A 22,901-nucleotide genomic window follows, 5' to 3' on the forward strand; every position below is an offset into this window, starting at 1 on the left:
AACGATCTTAAAATGCACAAGATAGGACCCAACAATAAAGTTAGCTGTCCCAAGATATAGCTTGTGTTAAACACTGCTTCCTGCTACCTAGTGACAGTACAGTAAATGACAGCCCTGCTCCTTTATTGCTGGTCTCATTAGAGTGTGAGGGTCCAGATGAGCCGCGTTTAAAGCACCTTGAGGACACAACAGTTGATGTTTGTCAATTATAGCTCAATAGAAGTAAAAATAAAGGTTTTGAAATAGTAATAAACTTAGAGTTTTATAAATTAGGTTCATGAATTAGAAACAGTTCACTGACATCAAGACACTAGGGTAACAATGCAACTATTTTTCTAACAGGAGTGTATTCACTTAAATTGTTACTATGTTTTCAGCCTTCCCTTCTCTCATGTCATTTCCTGTCCCCTTTGTTAGGTCATTGCTGAAGCCCTTAATCAGCTGGTTCCTCAGAAGGCAAACCTCGTTCTTCTGTCTGGTGCTAATGAGGGAAGATGTGACCTCAAGGAGAAGTGGTTTGGAACTCAGTACAGCGTAGAAGGTAAGAGACTGATGCTTCTCTAGTTGAGTATTTCTGACTCAGGCGAGGATTCTTAAAAAAGAGTCTTTTATTGATGTGTGTGGATGTATGAGTTTATGTGCAACCATGTATATGTGGATGCCTGAGGAAGCCAGAAGGTGTCAGATCCCATGGAACTGGAGTTACAGGCAGTTGTGAGCTGCTGTGTGTGTGCATGAACAGTAGGTATTCTTAACTGCTGAGCCATCTTTCCAGCCCCAGCAGGGAATTTTAACTTGATGGTTCTTGTGGAGACATACACACACATGCATATATATATAATTTTAATTGTTGTTAATTTTTTAGACAGGGTCTCACTTTGTAGCCTTGACTGACCTTAGACTCATTATATAGACCAGGATTGCTATCTCTCTCTTTCTCTCTCTCTCTCTCTCTCTCTCTCTCTCTCTCTCTCTCTCTTTAAAGAGAGGGTCTCTCTACATAGCCCTGTCTATCCTAGACTTATGTGTGTAAGACAAGGATGACCTCAAACTCATAGAGATCTGTTTGCCCTGCCTCGGAGTGCTGCAGTTATAGGAGTGCTCCCATACCAGGCTCGAGATGGCTGTCTTAAGGTTTCTCTTGTCTGCACTGTTCTTAGCATTATCTCTAACTCCCCAGAATGGCTCATTAAGCTCTGAACAATGGCTTTTCTAGTCCAAAATTCCAAAGTCCTTTCACAATCCTCAGACAAACATAGTCTGTTCTGTCACAGCAATACTCCACTCCTGACACCGTAGTTAGGGTTTTTGTTGTTATGATAAAACATCATGACCAAAAGCAACTTGGGAAGAAAAGGGTTTATTTCTTCTTACAACTCTTCAGGTCACACTTCATCACCAAGGGAATTCAGGGCAGGAATTTGAGGTGGGAACCTGGGGGGCCAGACTGAAACAGAGATCACAGAGGAGGGCTGCTTATTGGCTTTTCAGCCTGCTTTCTTATAGCACCCAGGACTACCTGCCAGGGGTGATACCATCCACACACAATGAGCTGGGCCTTCCCATATCAATCATTAATCAAGAAAATAGCCCAGAGACTTTCCTATAGGCAATATGGATGAAGGCATTTTCTCAATCAAGATTACCTCTTCCTAGATAAGTCTAGGTTCATGTCAAGTTGACAAAAACCAACCAGGATACTGGCCTCAAACTGACAGAGATCTGCCTGCCTCTGCTGCCTGAGTGCTGGGATTAAAGGAGTGTACCACTATGTCTGGCAAAAAGTATAAGTTTTTAAAAATTTATTTTGCAATGAAACATACTTGCACTTTGTGAGCAGTTCTTTTCTGATATATTTATATTTTTGAATTAGTGAAAATATCCTACTTAATTGGTTATTTGGTTAGGTAGATTTTTTTTTTTACTTTGTTATTCATTGATATTACTTATTGTTTTTGAGGCAAAGTCTTACTATGTAGGTCTGGCTGCCTGGAACTCAGAATCTTCCTGCCAGCACCTCTGAGTGCAAGGCAGCCCTTGGTTTCACTTTGTTTTAGGGCAGTGGTTCTCAGCTCTGGGTTTCAACCCCTTTCACAGGGTTCATGACCTAAGACCATCTGAAAACACAGATATTTACGTCATTATTCATAACAGTGGCAAAATTACAGTTATGAAGTGGCAATGAAAAGAATTTTATGTTTGGGGTCACCACTACACAAGGAGCTGTATTAAAAGGTCCCACCATTAGGAGGGTTGAGAGCCACTGTTTTAGAGGACTGTTTCTCAGGAGGCATCACTGCCTAGTTCCTGCTCTATGCAAATCAAGTACCAAACAGAAAAGGGGGGTGGGGGAGAGCACTTCTCAGACTTCACTGTGCATGTGTGTCACGTGGCAATCCAAAATAGATTCTGGCCACATGTGGTAGCACATATTAATAATCCCAGTACCCAGGAACCCAAGACAGAAGGAACTCCAGTTAGAGCATAATGCAGGCTATGTAATGAGACTTTGTCTCTAAAAATGAAGAGGGAGGGAGGTACAGGAAGAAAGATTGACTCTGAATAAAGAGAGAGTCTGGGTAAGACCTGAGTCTGCATTCCGAACACTGTCTCAGAAGATGGCGTTGCTGCTGGGTCCTGCTCTGACTAGCAAGTTTCTAGGTTTTGTAGCTGTGTCTAAGGAGAGATTTAGTGGTGAAGACCAGTTGATGGTTGGTTTGTTAAGAGAATTCTGAGTGTTGCATTATTTGTTGGATCTGTTTGTTTTTCCTCTCTACAGATGTTGAAAACTCTTGGGCCGAACTGTGGAAGAGTAATTTTAACTTAAATCCAGATCTTCATCTTCCAGCTGAAAACAAGTACATAGGTTAGTAAAATGTAATCATTGTGTATGTTGATCCATGTGCTAATAAAACATTGCTGTGAGGCTTCAGAGCTGGCTCAGCAGTTAAGAGCACTGACTGTTCTTCCAGAGGTTCTGGGTTCAATTCCCAGCAACCACGTGGTGGCTCACAACCATCTGTAATGAGATCTGGTGCCCTCTTCTGGCCTGCAGGCAGACATGCAGACAGAACACTGTATGCATAAAAAAACCCATGTGAAGTACATGGTGTTTACAAATGAATTAATATTTTAGGATATCAGCAGTATTCTGGGGTAGGAATTACTATTGTCTTTGTTTTCCAGTGGAGAAAAACAAATTTAGAATGCAAAGTGACTTATCCAAGTCACCGGAGGAACCAGGCTTCTAATAGTCATAGCTGACCCTTCCATAGGAAGAAACTTTTAGAAGGTTGTAAAATCAGGTCCAGCCCGATAGCTTAGTAAGTGAAAGTGCTTGCCACTGAGTCTGACCTGAGCTTCATCCCTGGAGTCCATGTGGTGGAAGGAGAGAACCAATTCCTGCAAGTTGTCCCTGTCTTTACACTCCTCCCCAGTAAGCAAATGTATTAGAAAGAAGAGGGGTTGGGAAGTCAGCATAATGGGCTTGAGTTCGCTGTGATGAGGGCTGAAACCTTACAAAGCCTATGTGAATGGAAGACAGCCAAATGTTTAACTGCATATAGAAATGGTGTTACTTCAAAACATTTTGTTCTAAATAGGCATCTATCTATTAGCTTGCACTGACAAATATATTTTCTAAGTTTCAGTGAGAAAATTAAAAACTTGAGGTTTTACAAATGTTTGTAACTATAGTTTACTCAGGACCCCTTCCTTCCCAGCAGTTCCATTCATCATCCATATCCCTAAGAGATGAGAAGGCACTCACGTCCATGTCCTTGCACCCTCATGGCAGCACTAGTCACAAGAGTCACGAGGTCAATGAACCAAACTGGTACACAAAGACTTTAGAATATTATTTAGTAATGTAAAGAAAGGAAGTATTAATATGTATTACAATGTGATGAATCTTTAAAATACTGTCAAGGGGCTAGATAGCAGACTCAGTGGTTAAGAGCACTTGTTGCTCTTGCAGAGGAACAGGGTTCGGTTCCCAGCACCCACATGACATGAGGTACATATGGTTCGGCCCAAGAATTTTCAATATCTGTAGAGTAACCATATGGGTGCTAGGAATTGAACCTTGATCCTCTGGAAGAACAGCCAGTGCTCTTAACCATTTCTCTAGCTCCATCAATACTTTTTAATAACTAACTATCTGTTATCTCTTACCTAATTAACATGTTAGCTAAACAGTTTGCCATTAATGTGAAATGACAAGTTAGGGTTTATTTGAACAGAACTGTTTGGTAACCTTTCAGAGTCCTTAAGGATATACTTATTGAAGAATATATTCATTCAAAGATTGAGTTATACAAGTACCCTGACCCAAAGGCCACCTTCTTCTAGTTAACAATTACTTGAGAAAGGGAATGAAGCTAAATGTCTGTCCAGAGATAAGAATCTACTGTTGGGAATTAGACATGTTCAGTTTTCATCTAATGTAAGGCCCAAGTGTGCACTGTATTCCAGTATTTGAAAAGTGATCACTCTTTTGTTCATGTTGTTAGCCACGGACTTTACATTGAAGGCTTTTGATTGCCTTGAAACTGAATACCCTGCTAAAATTGTGAACACTGCACAAGGTTGCCTGTGGTATAAGAAAGACAACAAATTCAAAATCCCCAAAGGTAAGATCTGCCCTCCACAGGAGTGAAGTAGGAAATCTTTCTCTTACATAGCAACCTCTCTGTGCCTGTCGCCTACCTCCTTCCCCATCACTTTCCCTGGGAAGCCCCCTCACACTCACAGATGAATAGTGTGCTCCTGTGCTTACAGGAGTCTCTATAGACATCTGCTTTCTAGGAGATAGAAAGTCAGCTGAAGGGCTGCTGAGATGGCTCTGCAGCTAAAAGGCACTTGATGCCAAGCTTGATGTTCTGACTCTTGATCCCCAAGACCTACGTGGTGGGAGGAGAGAAATTGTTTTTAAGTATTTTCTTTCTCAGTACAATGAAATTAGAACCAGATATTTGATTATCTTAAAGGATTGATTATATTATTTGAACATTATGTTTAAAAACAGATAGAATAAGATATGAGGAAAATTATTCCTAGATACAATAGAAAACCTAATCCAGAATTGTAACATGAATCTTCCCCAATTGTGTATCTCTGCCCTTTGCTTCTAGCATAAATCATTTGTAGTTTGGGACTAAACAGACTCTAAATTCCTTATCTTTAGATGGTGGCCCAAACTGTGTTGTTGTGTTGGCAGCTTGGAGCCGGCGTCTGAGGCTGCCACTTAACCAATGTTCTGTCCTGTACACAGCCTCCCTTTCCTCCTTCCTCCCCGTGCGTCCTTTCTCCAAAGCCTCACTCAGTATGTCCAGGTCTGCCTCCAAATGGCAACCGCCCTGCCTTCGTCTCCCGGGTTTGGGGAGATGAGGCTGTACCATCAGAGTCTCTGAATGGCTTATAAGGACTTAGAAATAGTAATTGCCATTGATTCAGCTTCTTTAGAAAACTTGTTGTTCTGACTTCTGTGAATACTGAGTTGCTTGATTAATGTCCTAACTTGTAGACTTGTATACGTATTTTTACCTGTCTGAAGTTACTGATAAACATGGTTATTCGTAGACCTTTCTGTATGTGTCTGATATCCCCATAGGTTAAAGCATGCCTTCTATGATACTTTATTTGGAATGGTAAAAAATACCCTTTAAAAGCTTTAAGAGTAATAAAGTATGTAGGGATAAAAGAGAATAAACATGTAATGAAGCTTTCAGGATTAGTAGTTTATTTAGACTTTCAGAGCCACATTGGGGAAATAGTGGGTGTTAGAGTGTTTAAGCCCTCTGGCTTCTCTGTTTCACTCGCGGTCTTTTTCTTCCAGCCTACATCCGTTTCCATCTGATCTCACCTTTGATACAGAAGTCTGCAGCAAAGTGAGTGTGTGGGCTTTGGTGGTGGTGGTGGTGGTGGTGGTGGTGGTGGTGGTGGTGGTGGTGGTGGTGGTATTTTTTCCTCAGAAAAGAAAAAGAAAAAAAAATTTAACTGTTGACTATGCTGGCTAGTTTTATGTCAACTTGCACAAGCTGGAATTTTTTTTGAAGAGGGAAACTCAATTGAGAAAATGCTCCACCACATTGGCCTGTGGGAAAGCCTGTGGTGCATTTTCTTGATGGACAGTTGATGTCAGTAGTGCCATCCCTGGGCTGGTGGTCCTGGGTTCTATAAGAAAGCAGGCTGAGCAAGCCATGAGTAAGCAAGCCATCAAGCCATAAGCAGCTCCCCTCCATGGCCTCCGCATCAGCTCCTGCCTCCAGGTTCCTGCCCTGCTTTTCTGTCCTAACTTCCTTTGATATGGAAGTGTAAACAAAATAAACTCTTTCCTTCCCAAGTTGCTGTTGTTTCACATCACAGCAGTGATGACCCTAACTAAGAAGCTGGTGCCAGGAGTGGAATAGTGCTGTGACAGACTGGACCATGTTTTGGGGAGGACTATGGAAGGACTTTGGGCTAGAGAATCCCTGGAGTGCTCAGAGCTTGAGGAGCTGTTATGGGACCTTGGAGGATAATGCTGCGAGTGATGCAGATGATGAAGCCTGCCTGATTACAAAGTGTCAAAGGGAAGCCAAGACTCCATGGGGCCTTTTGTGTGATATTTTGCATTAAGAATCTGTGGTGTAGCCCGGCGGTGGTGGCGCACGCCTTTAATCCCAGCACTCGGGAGGCAGAGCCAGGCAGATCTCTGTGAGTTCGAGGCCAGCCTGGGCTACCAAGTGAGCTCCAGGAAAGGTGCAAAGCTACGCAGAGAAACTCTGTCTCGAAAAACCAAAAAAAAAAAAAAAAAAAAAAGAAGAAGAAGAAGAAGAATCTGTGGTGTCTGGTTAGCCAGAGCTGAAGAATCAGCAGTAACTAAGAAGAGATCAGTACCATGGAGGCAGACTCTTCTGAGAAGTGTTTCCTCGGAGCCAGCACGCTGAGTGTTTTATTTAACTGTTGGAAAGCAGTTTTCTTTCGGTCTGAACAGTTGGTTATTTTTTCTTTTAGTACTTGAGCTGTGCTGGCTGTTTTATGGTTTCTGTTTGTTTTCTGTGCTCTAAACAAGTTAGAATAGCTTGTAAGCAAATCACAGAATGACTGCACCGGGGAGGGCCCTAAAGTCCAGCCCTCACTCTGAACTAGGGGTAGAGCCATCCAGGGGCTGGCTCCCTGTCTAGTACCTGAAGACTTGCAGGGTTTTAGAATTTATTTTGTTTTAAATTGTGTGTGTGTGTGTGTGTGTGTGTGTGAGAGAGAGAGAGAGAGAGAGAGAGAGAGAGAGAGAGAGAGAGAGAGAGAGAGAGAGAGAGAAAGAGGAGAGGAGAGGAGAGAGAGAGGAGAGAGAGAGAGGAGAGAGAGAGAGAGAGAGAGAGAGACAGAGAGAGAGAGAGAGAGAGAGAGAGAGAGAGAGAGAGAGAGAGAGAGAGAGAGAGAGAGAGAGAGAGAGACACTAGTGGCAGGTGGGGTGGGGTGCTGCTGCTGCATGTGGGTGAAGGTTCCAGAATAGGCCAGGAGAGGGCATTGGATCCCCTTGAGCTAGAATTATAAGCTGTTGTGAATTGTCTGTTGTGGGTACTGGGAATTGAACTCAGGTTATCAGCAAGAGCTTTTAACTGCTGAACCATCTCTCCAACCCCAACTTCCAGACTTTTAATTATAACTTGGGTTTTTTTAAACAAATTATTCATGTATTTATATAGATAGCTGCACTGTGGGAGATCAGAGGGCCTAAAAGTGAGTCATAGGAAAGGCTTAGAAAGCGTTAGTGCACTTTTTCTTTGTTTTCTTGATTTGAGACAGGGTTTCTCTGTGTAGCTTTGGAACCTTGTTTTGGAGACTAGCTCTGTAGACCAGGCTGGCCTTGAACTCAGAGATTCATCTGCCTCTGCCTCCTGAGCCCTGGGATTAAAGGTGCATGCCACTACCACCTGGCTGCATTTCTTTTTCTTTGCCTCTTAATTAGAAAATCCAGCCTTAAATGGTGAGCATTCCTACTACCCACCCCACACCCCCAGGTGTTACTCTTCTTTCTTTCCTCATATTTTAAATTGATAAGTCGGAAATCCTAAGTCTGATTGGTACCAGGGTTGATGGCTAGTTGGGCTGGTTGCTTCTGACGCTGGATCATTCCCTCATTGTGCGTGTGCACGTTGTCATTTTCTGTGTGTATCTGACGTGAAAAGATTGGGGGAGCTACTGAAGTATTCCTATGATGGACCTGTGAGGCTGGGTCCTGAGTAAGCTAGGTTTCCTTTCACACCTCATGGGTTGTGTGCTCTAGAGTGAGAAGGAACACCTTACTAACGGTGAAGGGTCTTCCTCTGATAGAAACAAGTCTGTGTATTCCTGTCTTCTCTGCCAATTAATGATGCTGGTTATATTTTGTCCTTTCCAGTGTTGTCCTCTTTGACATCTTCGTCAATATTCTTACTCATAACCTTGCTGAACCAGCTTATGAAGCGGACGTGGCACAGCTGGAGTATAAACTGGTAGCTGGAGAACATGGTTTAATTATTCGAGTGAAAGGATTCAACCACAAACTACCTGTAAGTAGACGAGCTCTGTTTTTCTCAGAGGAGCTTTGAAGTCCCATATTTATCTTTGTTGCCCCAGAGCACTAAGCAGAGGCCCAAATGAGGTCTTTGATAGGAGGGCTTCCCCGTGGGCGGTGTCAGGTCTTCCTTGCATATGGCACCTGCTCTAACTTTGAACATACGTAGCAAGGTTCTTGCCCTGGCTTCCCTTGGTGATGACTGTGATGTGGAAGTGTAAGCTAAATAAACCCTGTCCTCTGTAAGCTGGTGTTGATCAGTGTTTTATGACAGCAACAGAGAAGCAGAATAGAACAGGCCTCTCCCTGAATCTGGGGCTTCTCAATCTAAGGATCCTCCATCTCGGGGTGCCATGGTGCCTGGCTTATTCTGACATGGATGCTGGGGTGGAACCTAGGTCCTCAGGCTTGTGTGGCAAACACTTTACTGACCGAGCCATCTCCCCAGCCCCAAGATTTTTTTTTTTTTTTTTTTTGAGACAGAGTTTCTCTGTAACTTTTGGAGCCTGTCCTGGAACTCGCTCTGTAGACCAGGCTGGCCTGGAACTCACAGAGATCCGCCTGACTCTGTCTCCCGAGTGCTGGCATTAAAGTTGTGTGCCACCACCGCCCAGTCTAGTCCCAAGAAATGTGTAAATATATACATTATATATATGTATATATATATATATATTAATAAGACATTAATATGTAACTGACAGTGCATAGGAAACACCTCCACTTTAGGTCTGATCTCACTTCTGTTTGCTCTCTGTTTTTCTGAAGCCCACACTGGCATTTAGGTTTGGTCTGAGGTAAAGTCTCACAAAAGAGCAATAACAGATTTAAGGAAGGACATTAATATTCTGGGAACTGGGTTCATGTAAGAAAGGTCACACAGGAAAGAACCTGGCAGAATCCAGCCCGATGCTGACAAAACTTCTTCCCTTTACCTTAGCCTCTGTCTGACTAGCAGGAGGCACTATGGAGTGACTTACTTTTGTCCACCTTCAAATGTAGCTTTAAGATTCAAACAGATTAAATCCCAGAATACAGTGAATGTCATTTGGGAAATATGCTTAGAAAGCTGTTTAAAATACAAATCTTAGAAAATTGGTGTTCTCCATTTTTTTTAGATATACCTCACCTTAATACTTAATAATATATATTTATGTGTAGAAAACTAAAGGCTGATTTTATTTACAGAATATAGGTGCAAGCTTCCTAAAAAAAAATTGAAAATTGGGCTGGGCAGTGGTGGCACACGCCTTTAATCCCAGCACTCAGGAGGCAGAGGCAGACAGATCTCTGTTAGTCCAAGGCCAACCTGGACTACAGAGGGAGTTCCAGGAAAAGGCACAAAGCTACACAGAGAAACCCTGTCTCGAAAAACCAAAAAAGAAAAAAAAAAATTGAAAATTCAACATAAGAACATTGTACAATAAATAATGCACTTTGGCTACGTTCCTGATGACAGAGCTGCTTAGTGTGAGGAGGTTGACGGCACAACTGTGATGGTTGATCCAATAGGCTTTTCCCTCCGAAGCAGTTACTGCCCTTTAGAAATGATTGGAAACAAGTACTTGAGATACATGTTGGGGTAAAAAATGCCTAGGAAACGGAAAAAGTTTAAGTTCTATCTAATGAAAATCATAAAACTTCACATTTCTGGATAAGACAATTTTTGTTTGTTTTGTTTTTTGTGATAGGGTCTTACTGTGTATCCCTGGCTATCTTAGAACATGCTCTGTAGACCAAGCTGGCCTTGAACTCACAGAGATCCACCTGCCTCTTCTTCCCAAGTGCTGGGATTAAAGGCATGAGCCACCATGTCTGGCTTGGATAAGACAATTCAATATTAAACAGTTATCACTGCTTCCAAAATTTATGTGCAAATATAATAAATACCCTTTCAATTAAGGGCACATTTTAAAAATAGTTTGGAAGGAGAACGATGAAAACTGAAGGCATATTGCTTCGGCTTTGAGGAATGTGGCAGCTTTGGCCTCTGGGGACTGAGTCCTGAGGACTTCTCTTGGGTCCCCTGCAGTACCTTTTCCTCCCGGGCCCTGGTGCTACTGAAGAAAAGCTTTTCCTCCTTGAAGTTGAGTGTTTTCCATGCTTTGCTGCTCAAAGTGCTGTCTCTTTTAGCTGCTCTTTCAGCTCATTATTGACTACCTGGCGGAGTTCAGTTCCACACCCGCTGTCTTCACAATGATAACGGAGCAACTGAAGAAGACCTACTTCAATATCCTCATCAAGCCTGAGACTCTGGCCAAGTAGGTACACGTGGGATAAGCCTAAAAACGCTCGACTTTGTAGGAGGCAGCGGCTGAGTTGCTGAATTGAATTGCTCACCATGTCAGTACCTTTTAACCTCCTCTGTCGAGAAGAGTGCAGAAGGGAGCCGAACACCTGAGTTCAAGTGTAAACCCTTTGTGACATGGATCCCCTGGCTAATTGCTACCTACATGAGTATCTTGGTGTGACTCAGAAAAAGGTGCCTTGGGGTACTCCTCTTCAGCTGATAGAAGAACTCTGTGGGAAGGGCAGAGAAGGCTCCTGTGAGTAGACACAGCCCTTTGTCTCCGTGGCTTTAAGCCCCTTCAGGACTTCATTGCTTGGGTATCTGTACCTTAAACACAGGTCCTGCTTTGTTTTATAAGTGACAAGAAATTGAATCACAGATATTAAGAACTCGAGAAATCCAGTAGCTATTTTGGAGGCAGTTTGGAGATTGGGAGTGAAGTTCGTCTGATTGTGAACTAAGGCCACTACAATCATATACACTGTAGTACTAGCTAGAATTACACATTAGTGAGACTTCTAACAAAACAGCAATAATTAAAAAATGGTGTACAATTAGTTAAATTTGACTTACTTAGTAACTTACATGAAATATTTCACTCTATACCTGAGACAGGAAGGTGCATTGTATTGGTGGATAAACTTTGTATGCAGTTTAATTGCTACTTTGGCTATTTTGGCATTTTTCTCCTTCATACATTATGATAGGAATCACTTGTCTCCTACAGAATCTTGACCTAACATTTTTCTGCAGATACATTTCTTGCAACATTTGTTTTTAAATGTCCTTTGTACAGAGATGTGAGGCTCTTAATCCTGGAATATTCCCGCTGGTCTATGATTGACAAGTACCAGGCTTTGATGGATGGCCTTTCCCTTGATTCTCTGCTGAACTTTGTCAAGGACTTTAAATCCCAGCTCTTTGTTGAAGGCCTGGTACAAGGGAATGTCACCAGCACGGTGAGTGAGGTGCTCTTACGGTAGGCGGGGCCTATGAATTACATTGTTCTAAAGGTTTTATTGAGCTAGCATTGGCAAATTCTGGTAGGAGTTTCTGACCTCTGATGCCAGGCCAGGTCATATGAAGAAGACTGTTTATGATTGAGTGAAAGGGGTTTGTTATTAATTTTGTTTTGGTTAGATTTGCTGAAGACCAAATGAGAAAACCAGAATGTAGAGATTAAAATAGGAGAGGAGAGTGGTGAAGTATGTGTACTTACATGCACAGCCAGAACCTGCATGCTGAGCTTAGGCAAGCTAAGCAGTGAAATACCCACTTATTTTTGAAGTATCTTAAGTAGTAGGATGGACAGAAAAGGTGGAATGCTCGTTTCCAGGGGCCAGTGAGGCTGGGAGGGAGGAAGAAGGGAGGTGTTTAATGAATATATAATTCTGATTTTCCAAGATGGAAATATTTTGAAAATGTCTCACAAGTGTGACTATAGTTAACCGAATTTGTGTGTGTGCATACACATACACACAAATTTTATATATATATATATATATATATATAAAAAATTTGGTTTTCAAGACAGGGTTTCACTATATAGCCCTAGCTGCCTAGAACTCGCTCTGTAGGGCAGGCTGGCCTTGAACTCACAGAGATCTGCCTGCCTCTGCCTCCTGAGGATTAAAAATTTTCCTGGAATTAAGAACTGTACACTTTGTTAAGTGATAAGCTATGTTATATGAAAATGATGAAGGCTGAAAATAATGAAATAAATGAAAAGTGCTTAGGAGACAACTGGGGAGAAGATGCCCAAACTCCCTGGGGAGAGGGACCTCAGCTGCAGTGGCCTTTTGTAGAATATAAAAATGGTCACTCTTAGAACTGTGGCTTCTGTTCTTCCCCTTCTTTCTGGTTTTATCTTCCAAGCCAGCCTTGGTTTCCACCCTGCCAACAGGAAGACCTTCCAAGTCTCAATAGCTAGAAAAGTAGGACTAGCTAGTTGTCTGTCTGACACAATGGGAGGACCAGGCAGGGGTTTGGGCTGAGGATTTGGTGTCATGAAATAGCTGCAGAGGAACACTTCAGAGTTGAGTTCTCCTGCACTTAGCATTGTATAGGCAAACCAGGTCTCAGGAGGAACAGAAGGGATGCAGTCAGTCAAGTGCTTTCTATTGCTTACTCTACCATGGCAGAAGTGTCAGCTGCCCAGACTTCCAAGATACCTAAGTATGGCCTAGCTAGGTAAACCAGTGTGAAACAGGGAGCTGTTAAAATGTAAACACACTAGGCAGAGGGGCAGCTTGAGTCACACAGTATGTGATGAACATAACTAGCCTGATACAGCTTGTCCAGGGATCAGGTGACAGACTCGCTGCTTTCCTAATGCTGTCTGTCCTAAGTGCTGCAGGGAATTAGAAAATTGCAATTCTTCTCTTTTACCTTTCAGGAGTCTATGGATTTCCTGAAATACGTTGTTGAGTAAGTATTGGTTGTTTCCTCTGAGGTTTAGTGCTCGTCCCAGGAAGAAAGAAGCATTACACTGTAGCTCAGCTGACTGCTTCACAGCTCTTGCAGCTCCTCCCTCTGCTTGGTTTCTTGAGCCTGATATAAACAGAGCAGTTGAGAAGGGAGGAGAAACCTGCCTTCTTCAGTGTGGGGTTGCGGGAGAGCATAAGGTCTGCCTGTGTGACCCACGCTGACTCTGTTGCAGCAAGCTGAACTTCATGCCTCTGGAGCAGGGGATGCCTGTGCAGTTCCAGGTGGTGGAGCTGCCAAGCGGCCACCACTTATGCAAAGTCAGAGCTCTGAATAAAGGCGATGCCAACTCTGAAGTCACTGTGTACTACCAGGTGAGTTGGCCCCATTGCACAGCAGGTCTGCAGACCTAGGCATGACTTCACCCAGTGGCTTTAAAGGCCCCTCCTTTTGTTGCATTAAACTCCAGGCCATTTGCCCCCCCTGGAGTCTCTGCATTTAAAAACTGTCAGTAAAATGGGCCTCCTCTTTTTAAAATAAATCACATTGAGTATTGTTTTATTAATCAGTTGGTAATGTAGAGCACATAATAAAATGTGATGGAAATTCCTACGCAGTCCCTAACAGAACCCAAGCAATAAGAAGATATTTTAAAGGACAACTTGGAAAGAAATGAAATAAACCTACCTAGCTAAGCAATCGGCAGAACAAACAGAATAACTGCCAGATGAGAAAAAGTCTTCACATGCGTTTGGTGGGATGGTAAATCCAGGGCAGAGTTCTTTGTTCTCTGGGACTCAGATCTCCTTTGTGTGTGTGGTGGAGGGGGCGGCGGGGGCGGGGGGTGTTGGAGACTTTGGTAGCCTGGGCCTGAGTCTTCCCCCTCTCTTGTAGGTATAGGCTCCTACAGGTGCATGTGGAAGTAGGTCAGAGGCCAGCCTTGGGGATCATGCCTCAGGTGCCGGTCCCTTACCTCTTCCTTTAAAATCATTGAGACAGAGGTGCCGCACTGGCTTGGAGTGCACCAAGCTCGCAAGGCTAGTGGCCAGTGAGCCCAAGGATTACAAGTACATGCCACTGTGTTGAGAATTTTTTTCAAAAGAATTATTTTTATTTTATGAGTGTTTTGCCTGCACATATGTCTGTGTACCACACAAATGTCTGGTACCTTCAGAGGCCAGAAAAGGGTGTTGGATTCTTGGAACTGGAGTTACAGATGGTTGTGAGCCACCATTTGGGTGCTGGGAATTAATCCTAGGCCCAACTCCAGCATTTCTTAAATGTGGATTCTGAGGAGTGAACTCAGGTCCTTGTGCTTCTAGGGCAAGCACTCCCATCTGAGCTCTCTCTCCAGTCATTCATTCCTCCTCTCCACGCCCTTTCTTACTGTGACACTGTCCTGGTTGTCAGAAGCAAACGCATCTGCCCAATGCCATGGTCATGTCACACTGACTGCTTCCTTTAGGAAGCTCTTTCCCTCTTCACAGAACACACTGACTGCTTATGTGGTGGCCCTCTTAAAGGCAAACAGGACTTCTTGGTGCTTGTTAATCACTCTATCCTCTTCCTCTAGCAAAATAGGAAAGATAAGGAGTGAATCTGTCAGAGCCTGCAGGAGACCTACTCCGACATGTGCTAGCAACAGCCTTGTTTGGCCTCCATCCATCCTTTGAGTCTGAGTTAGTTTGCTATTCTCCAGACTTCCTAGGTGCCTTCGGAGTACTTGGTTTGTGTCTATGTGTTTGACTGCAGAAGTTACTATTGAAATGAGAAACAGATTCAGATCCTCCACAGTCACTCACCATTTCTTGCTCCTTGGGGCCTTGAACTACGTACTTATTTTACAGTGTATCCTGAGCCTTGCAGGCAGGAGCTGTCAGGCTAAGTATTGTCGTCTTCACCCATGTCTACTTGGAAGTCTACACGAGTGCCAACAATACAGGTGTCCCAGCACTATTCCTGTTCTCAGGCTCGTGGGAAGGCAGGCATAGTAAACAGGATTGTTGGGGCAAGAAGCTAGGGAGTGAAACCTAAGCGGTTGCCAAGATTGTTAAACCCTTGCTTGTAATCGTAAGCCATTGCTTGTCTGATCGAGTTTTCCCTTCAGTCAGGTGCCAGGAGTCTAAGAGAGTACACTCTTATGGAGCTGCTCGTGGTAAGTGCATGGAAGTGGTATTCAGGAGTTCTGGTCTACCTACCTTGAGGCCAGCCTTCATGGCTAAGGGCTGTGGACCTGGGGTAGTCAGAAACTTGTAATTGGAAGGTCAGGTGGTTATTTATTCTCATATAAGCAGTCAGGGACCTAGACCATTTAGGCCTGTGTGTGTGTGTGTGTGTGTGTGTGTGTGTGTGTGTGTGTGTGTGTGTGTGTGTGTGTGTGCGCACAAAAACACCTTGGAGTGAGAAATTGAGGTTTCTCTTCTGGAAGTTTGGCTGATGGAAAGTATGTTGAATTACAGATGCACATGGAAGAGCCCTGCTTTGACTTCCTTCGAACCAAGCAAACCCTTGGGTAAGTCTGCTGGCAAGAGCACTTGAAGGACTGGAGCTCCCTTGCAGACAACTTGCCAGTCTACTCTGGCTCTCCCATACCTTACTGTGTAGTACCTACTTCTGCAGTTTGTATGTTAAGACTATGACTAGTTTTTCAGTTTGTTCAGGTGTCTGGATAAGCCAGAAAAGTGAGTTGTACCCAGTTCAGCATCAGGGTGGGTACCTTCGCTTGAGCCTACAGCAGCTGTACACATGCTTATGTTCTTTTTGGGACTTCCAAAAGGGCAGAAGCCCTTCACCCCATGCTCAGTGCCTCTCTGGACAAGAACTAAGTGACCAAGTGAACTCCTCTAACTTCTCTGTCTGGCTTCAGGTACCATGTCTACCCGACCTGTAGGAACACATCTGGGATTCTCGGATTCTCTGTAACTGTTGGGACTCAGGCAACCAAGTACAAGTAAGAGAGTAACTGTGTATACCCTATTCCAGATACGGGGGTGGGGGTGGGACACCACAGGTGCTTCCCTGAATCCTGTACAACTGTGGCTAAGCATGGTTTGCTGTAGTTGAAAGCGGTGGGTGGATAATGGACAGCCCATCTAGGACTAATCGGTCTTTACTGGTTCCATAGGGTATGGTTCAAATCCTACAGGTCACTCTGCAGGGCTTACCAATGTTTGTTTTCAGGGAGACCAGTGAAAAAGGATGTTGGACTGATGACGTGGCTCATCACTGAACACACAAAGCCCTGGGTTTGATTCCTAGCACCACAGAAAGCTAGAAATGATAGCATCCTCTTGTAATCAAGGCCAGCCCAGGCTTCATGACTGTCTTAAACCCCAAAACCACCAGATGGCTCAGCAGTTAGGAGTACTGTTCTTGGAGAGGACTAGGATTTGATTCCCATCCCCCACATGGTGGCTCACAACTGTCTATAACTCCAATTTCAGGGAACCCAATGTGTTCTTTTGACCTCTGTGGGCACAGGTACACGTGAGCAACACATACACACACACATCTTAACACCCCCCCCCCCAAAAAAAACCCCATACAAACACTGACCCTGAGGTATAAGGCCTTGACAGTTTTAGCTGTGGCGTGGCCCTGCTAAAATACCAGGAAATGAGGTTGTAGATGAGAGGAACAGGAGTTTTTCCTCGTTTTCTTTGCTCTCCTGGCTTGGGGTAGAAAACTTTCAGCCTTTATGCGAGTGAGCCTGACTTACTTTGGCTTCTACCCAAATTGTTTCAGCTCTGAAACTGTTGACAAGAAGATAGAAGAATTTCTTTCCAGCTTTGAGGAGAAGATCGAGAACCTCACTGAAGATGCATTCAATACTCAGGTGACTGTAGCCCAGTCTTTGTAAGCCTTGAGGATACCAGAGCTGGTCACTACCAACCAGCATGTCTATTACAAGCCAAGTTTGTTCTGAATGGGTGTGATGTCATGGCTGACAGGTCACAGCTCTGATCAAGTTGAAAGAGTGTGAGGACACCCACCTTGGGGAGGAGGTGGACAGGAACTGGAATGAAGTGGTGACACAGCAGTATCTCTTTGACCGCCTTGCCCATGAGGTAATGATTTTTCAGACCAGGACAGCCCTGGGACCAGACTGGGAAAGGCCCTTGACTATACATTGAGTATTACGACGTACAGTATATAAACAGTATTATGTGAGGGAATTAAATCTTTAGTCGTCAGTCACTGGAGTTTCCTGTAAGATGCTAACCTTTACCTCTGTACATGAACCAGTTGCAGTCAGAGCAGCTCTGCTTTGAGGTTTATTATGAGATTTTTATTATGGGGGTAATTATGGGTTTCTACTGAAGAATATATAGTTTATATTTTTATGGACGTGGAATTCCTTCAGGTCTTTTGGGAACTTCTAGCTGAAATTATTGAAACCATCGCAAAAGCACTTTGGTCCTCTCATCCAGGCAACTGGATGCACTACGTCTCACATTGTGTGAGCCAGCTGAACCGTCTTAACAGTTGCTGAGTATGAGGGACCCTGTGAGACTGAGAAAGGCTGGGTTTCTAGCTCAGGCTGCGGTCCCCAGCTGTAATCACACCTTCCTAATGTAGACAGCTGCTAGTACCCTAGTACAGAGACCCAGCCCCTGAGGATCTCTGTCCTTTTGTGGAAGGGTGGGACAGCCTGAGACAAGCTCCGCAAGATAAACTTAGGTGCTGAGGAGTGGGGACCGATGTCTACCAAGAACGATGCTCTTACACCCGTTTCCTTCTCTCAAGATTGAAGCACTGAAGGGTTTCTCAAAGTCAGACCTGGTCAGCTGGTTCAAGGCTCACAGAGGACCTGGAAGTAAAATGCTCAGCGTTCATGTGAGTACGCCCAACCATTTGCAGTCGCTGACATCGAGCTGGCAAACGTCACACCCGAGTCTTTGGCCTCTTCCAGGTTGTCGGATATGGGAAGTATGAACTGGAAGAAGATGGCGCCCCTTTTGGCGAGGACTCCAATTCTCGTGAAGGGATGCAGCTGACCTACCTGCCAACCTCTCCTCTCCTGGCAGATTCTACCATCCCCATTACTGACATCAGGGCCTTCACATCAACACTCAGCCTCTTCCCCTACCACAAAATAGTCAAATAAACTGCAGTCTCATTGGCCTGAAGCAACATGTATTTAAAAACGTGTGTGAATTTTATGGAGTTACACTACTGCCTTAGGGCTTCTGTTGGATTTTGCGATGGCAACCTAGGATTTGATTTCCTTTTCTCTCCTCTGCAAGACTAACCCAGGGTTACTGCACTGAATGGTTATGAGCTAGTAGCCAAGTGTGACCCAGACACTTATGTCAGCAGCTTGCCTGGCCTGTGTCCTCTGAGGAGAACCCAGTTCTTGTGTGCCTACATGTAACTAATTTGTTATAGCACCAAACTGCCCTGTTTCGTTTTTTAATGTATTTTTAAATAAACATAGTTCTGTATTTCCCTTCAGATCAAGCCATCTGCTGTGGCTTTTTTTGAGGTGGGGGAGGAGGAAAATAGTGTGTTCCTTGGCCCTGTAAGGCAGGAAGGTATTTCATGTGCTGGGGGGAGGGGGGGGCTGGAGTCCTGGGGCGAAGCTCCGTCCGAGGTTGCCAAATTGGTTTATAAGCAATGAAAGAAACATATTTTTAAAAAGGTTGGAAAATTATTTTATGAAGCCTTAAGCACTGCATATAATTATACTAATCCAGGTTTAGATACAATCTAATAGTTCGATTCTAAAATAAAGGTTATAGGTGAAACCATGAAATTTCCCAACACTTGATTTTCGTACATTGCTCTAATTTTCTAAAACAACTCTGAGGAAACAGTATTTACAGGTGGGTGTACTTGTGGAAAAACTGTCAAGTGTATTTGTGTGTGTATCTAGAACCCAAGATTATATGAACTAGGAGACAAAGATTTTATGCCTGAAGAGCAGAATTCTTAGAGGACAGGACACTAAAACCCAGGTCTGTGTGTAAATGCTTTTCAACGCATGGGATCTAGAAAAGGAAGAGACATCTTGTTTCAAAACCTGCAAAACCTGAAGTTTTTCTCAGGACTGAAGTCAGAATTGTAACTGCCACAGAGGAGAAAAGGGAAGCGTTTTCCACTTTAATTGTTCATCTGTGTCGTCAAGTCCAGTATCCCTGAGATAGGAACCACTGCAATAAGAGAGGAAGTGACAGGTTCTCCTGAAGGAAGATCGATTGTTGCTTAGCTACGCCTACTGCCCTGGTCCCCAGGCGTGAACCGAGTTGCCAGCCTAATGTTTCACAGCACCAAGACGCTTCAGTAATGGTTCGTCATAAACCCAGCATTCTCCATCTTCATGGAAGAGCTACAAAAGAAGAGAGGATTCAGTTAGTGCATGTGTTCATTCCATGCCATGCCATCCCACCCACTGCAGTGAGTGCCAGGTAGGGACCAGGGAACTCTGAAGGTTCACAGAAATGAACAAGTTACTCTCAAGAGGCCCCAGAGGAACCAGGACCAGGACTTACCCTCGTCTCCCACTGAATTTCCTTTTCCTTCCTTTCTCGGGCTTCTGCTCTTTGTCTTTCTTCAAGTCTGTGCTTTGCTTCGGTTGCTGCGTCAATGTCCCTGATCTTTAAATTGAAAGTAACGTCCTTCCAAAGGCTAAAGAGATGGAAGGAGCCTGTGAGCCGGAGAATGCAAGCCTACAGCCTCCTGACAGCTGCTGAGTGCCACAGTGTAGACTAGACCTCCTTAAGCTGCTGACAGTACCAGAGCAGTAACTGTCCTCAAAGAAGTAGGGACAGGCAGCTTGGCTTGGCTTGATAGCTAAGACCTAGGTGTTTGCCTCTGACTGCCTCTCTGGTTGTCTGGACGACTCTAGGGAGTCCGTTTATTTCTTACTATAGACTGAAAGGGTTAAATGAAGGGGTCTGATCATTTTCATTCCAGAAAAACTCAGATTAAGAATGTGATCTCAAAAGGGTCAAGAGGTCAACTGCAGGGACTTAAGGGCACAAGAAGTGGCTTCTTCATGTTGCTGCTATTTCAGCTGTGGGGACAGAGGCAGAATTCTGTCAGCAAACTTAGCTGTAGTTACAAAGCTCTTAAGTGTGGGAACTGACAAAGGGCCCAGGCACTGGAGCTCAGTCTGCACTGTTTCACAATGCTCTCTCCCAGACCCACCTGGACCCGGGCCTAGGCAAGCAGGAAGCACCATGGCAGCTGCTCTAGTTATGGCTCCTTACCAGCGGGACTCATACTCGTTCTGATCTTCCAACTTCCTCACTTTTTTCTTGATTATAGGCAGCTTCTTGGTATCTACAAAGATGGTATTTTCCTAGAGAGCAAGAGGTAGAATGGTGCTTTATTATTCAGTGTTACTACAGAGTCAACTTGCCAGGAGACTTTAACACACGAATCCCATATATCTCAGCACAGTGAGTTTCATATGCAACCTAAGTCTAAAATAATTCTTGGAAGTTTAGTGGCTCAACTCAACAGACATTCAGCATGGCTGTGCATTCACTACATGTTAGAGATACCTCTTGGAGCTACACCACCTCTATCAAGTCATCTTCATGGTAAGCGGCCTCTGAAGACAGGCTGCAGATTCTCTCTAAACTCCAGTTCACCAGCTCTCCCTACTAATCTATACACCTGGCTTAGTAGAAACACTGAGTGCATTAAACCCAAGTTCCTTCATGGCAGGACTATCTTATATCTCTATCTGATGCAAAGCCAATCAATGAATTAATCATAAACCTGAGTGTCTAAAACATGAATTAATTTAGCACTTTGTACTGGCTAATTTTATGTCAACTTGACACAGGCTAGAGTGATCTGAGAGGAGGGAGCCTCATCTGAAAAACTGCCTCCATACGACTGGGCTGTAGGCAAGTCCTAGGACATGTTCTTTTTTTTTGGTTTTTCAAGACAGGGTTTCTCTGTGTAGCTTTGCGCCTTTCCTGGAAATCACTTGGTAGCCCAGGCTGGCCTCGAACTCACAGAGATCCGCCTGCCTCTGCCTCCAAGTACTGGGATTAAAGGCGTGCGCCACCACCGCCCGGCTATGACATGTTCTTAATTAGTCATCAAGGGAGGAGGGCCCAGCCTACTGTGGGTGGTGCCATCCCTAGTGTGGTGGTCCTGGGTTCTCTAAGAAAGCAGGCTGAGCAAGCATGATGATCAAGCCAGTAAACAGCACTCCTCTATGGCCGCTGCATAAGCTCCTGCCTTCAGGTTCCTGACCTGCTTCAGTTCCTATGCTCACTTCCTTAAATGATGAACTGTTACATGAAATTGAGTGAAATAAACCATTTCCTCCCCAAGTTGCTTCTGGTCGTGGTGTTTTGTCACAGCAATAGTAACTCCAACTAAGCATATTTCACCTTACAAACCTTTTGACAACAGACTGAGCATTCACCAGGTGACTGCCAAGCACTGCTTCAAATTATTAAGTGTTTTGAGAACAGAAAAAAATAAAGGCCATTCCGTTACCCGCACTGTAGGATGTGAGGAGGGAGGGAGGTAAGGCTCACCCAGAACAGATGCCAAGTGTTCTTGGTTAAAGGTGGAGATGAAGGAAACAAGCACAAGGGGCAGGCGACATACAGTGCAGCTTAGACAAACGGCAAATACAGTTCTTACCCCTGTTGCATACTTTGCATACATGACACCATTCCATTCCCCTTCAATTGAGCAGAAAGACTTCTTGTCATTTGGAGAACTAAACAGAAAAGAAACAATTTATATTAGTCTCAAGTTGAAAGCTATTCTACTCAAAGTGTTCAGAAGAACATGAGAAAGCAACTGTGAGGTCTGGTTAAAGCAGCTGCAAACCCATTTCACAGTGAGATGCTGTCTTTCCCGTGGTTCCTTACTCGGGACAGTGTTCTTCAGAGGATGTGTGACATGCAGCAATGGACGGAACACAAATACCACAGAAGAGAATCCATCTGTCGTCTATAAATTACATCAAAGTTCAGGACCATGAGACGACAGTGTGACAGTGTGACCTGTCACTCAGGCCTGCCCACTTCTGTATCAACAGTAAACTTTTCTGTTCTTTTTTGGGGAGGGGGATGGTGGCAGCTGATTCTTTTATTCAAATTAAATTCTCTTGGAAAACTGGGTAACCAACTGGTCAAGCATTACTCCATTGGGACACTGTTTCCAGGGCAGAGGAAAAGCCTCAGGGTACCACAGGACAGACCCTTTTGCAGGCAGTTTCTGAGACCACAAACTCAGTTACTCAGACACAGCTGCCTCCTAGATCCTAACTGCTGGGGGGAAAATGGTGCCAGATACCTATGTGTGATGTTTACTGTTTCTCACTAGCAAAGGAACAGAAAAATGAGGGGCTTTGTGAAGACTTCCAGAAGCTTTACTGGAAGTCACAAAGCCTGTTTCATGGCCCAACCTGGCAAGAAGGGTGGAGTTTATGGCACAGGGCTCTTGGCACTTAGGGGGTCTTTTGGTTCCCCAGTACATAACAAATCCTCAGGGAGATCGCACCCGCCACCCTCGACTGTTCTGGGCCCAGAGCATAGGTCTCCTTCTGACATGAGTTTTTTGTTTTGTTTTGTTTTGTTTTTAAAGATGGAAACAAGCTTACAAAGTCAGGTGATGATTAGTTCCTAACAGAAGCTCAAGAGGAAAGTACTGCAGAAAAGTGGAACACTGAGG

General features: G+C 44.1%; 2 protein-coding genes across 24 annotated transcripts in view; one reads left to right on the forward strand and one right to left on the reverse strand.

Moving 5' to 3' along the window:
- The window catches only part of Nrdc (nardilysin convertase), a 72,987-nt gene extending 54,590 nt beyond the window's left edge, over nucleotides 1–18,397 (forward strand). For all 3 annotated transcript variants that reach the window (XM_006977747.4, XM_076564738.1, XM_015996481.3), the window contains 16 exons: nucleotides 418–541; nucleotides 2,780–2,866; nucleotides 4,512–4,631; nucleotides 5,837–5,888; nucleotides 8,384–8,534; nucleotides 10,670–10,797; nucleotides 11,623–11,785; nucleotides 13,222–13,253; nucleotides 13,486–13,624; nucleotides 15,358–15,405; nucleotides 15,710–15,762; nucleotides 16,117–16,200; nucleotides 16,995–17,085; nucleotides 17,201–17,317; nucleotides 17,997–18,086; nucleotides 18,163–18,397. In XM_006977747.4, coding sequence (XP_006977809.1) covers nucleotides 418–541; nucleotides 2,780–2,866; nucleotides 4,512–4,631; nucleotides 5,837–5,888; nucleotides 8,384–8,534; nucleotides 10,670–10,797; nucleotides 11,623–11,785; nucleotides 13,222–13,253; nucleotides 13,486–13,624; nucleotides 15,358–15,405; nucleotides 15,710–15,762; nucleotides 16,117–16,200; nucleotides 16,995–17,085; nucleotides 17,201–17,317; nucleotides 17,997–18,086; nucleotides 18,163–18,357 — 1,674 coding nt within the window. In that variant the 3' untranslated portion in view covers nucleotides 18,358–18,397. The remainder of the gene's footprint in view (nucleotides 1–417; nucleotides 542–2,779; nucleotides 2,867–4,511; nucleotides 4,632–5,836; nucleotides 5,889–8,383; nucleotides 8,535–10,669; nucleotides 10,798–11,622; nucleotides 11,786–13,221; nucleotides 13,254–13,485; nucleotides 13,625–15,357; nucleotides 15,406–15,709; nucleotides 15,763–16,116; nucleotides 16,201–16,994; nucleotides 17,086–17,200; nucleotides 17,318–17,996; nucleotides 18,087–18,162) is intronic.
- Nucleotides 18,398–19,325: 928 nt separating this feature from the next.
- Osbpl9 (oxysterol binding protein like 9) overlaps nucleotides 19,326–22,901 on the reverse strand; it is a 140,195-nt gene continuing 136,619 nt past the window's right edge. For all 21 annotated transcript variants that reach the window (XM_006977751.4, XM_015996484.3, XM_015996485.3 and 18 more), the window contains 4 exons: nucleotides 21,864–21,942; nucleotides 20,462–20,553; nucleotides 19,742–19,877; nucleotides 19,326–19,578 (listed from right to left, as the gene is read on the reverse strand). In XM_006977751.4, the coding sequence (XP_006977813.2) occupies nucleotides 19,504–19,578; nucleotides 19,742–19,877; nucleotides 20,462–20,553; nucleotides 21,864–21,942 (382 nt within the window). In that variant the 3' untranslated portion in view covers nucleotides 19,326–19,503. The remainder of the gene's footprint in view (nucleotides 19,579–19,741; nucleotides 19,878–20,461; nucleotides 20,554–21,863; nucleotides 21,943–22,901) is intronic.

The sequence above is a fragment of the Peromyscus maniculatus genome, chromosome 2, assembly GCF_049852395.1.
Source record: "Peromyscus maniculatus bairdii isolate BWxNUB_F1_BW_parent chromosome 2, HU_Pman_BW_mat_3.1, whole genome shotgun sequence".
NCBI lineage: Eukaryota > Metazoa > Chordata > Mammalia > Rodentia > Cricetidae > Peromyscus > Peromyscus maniculatus.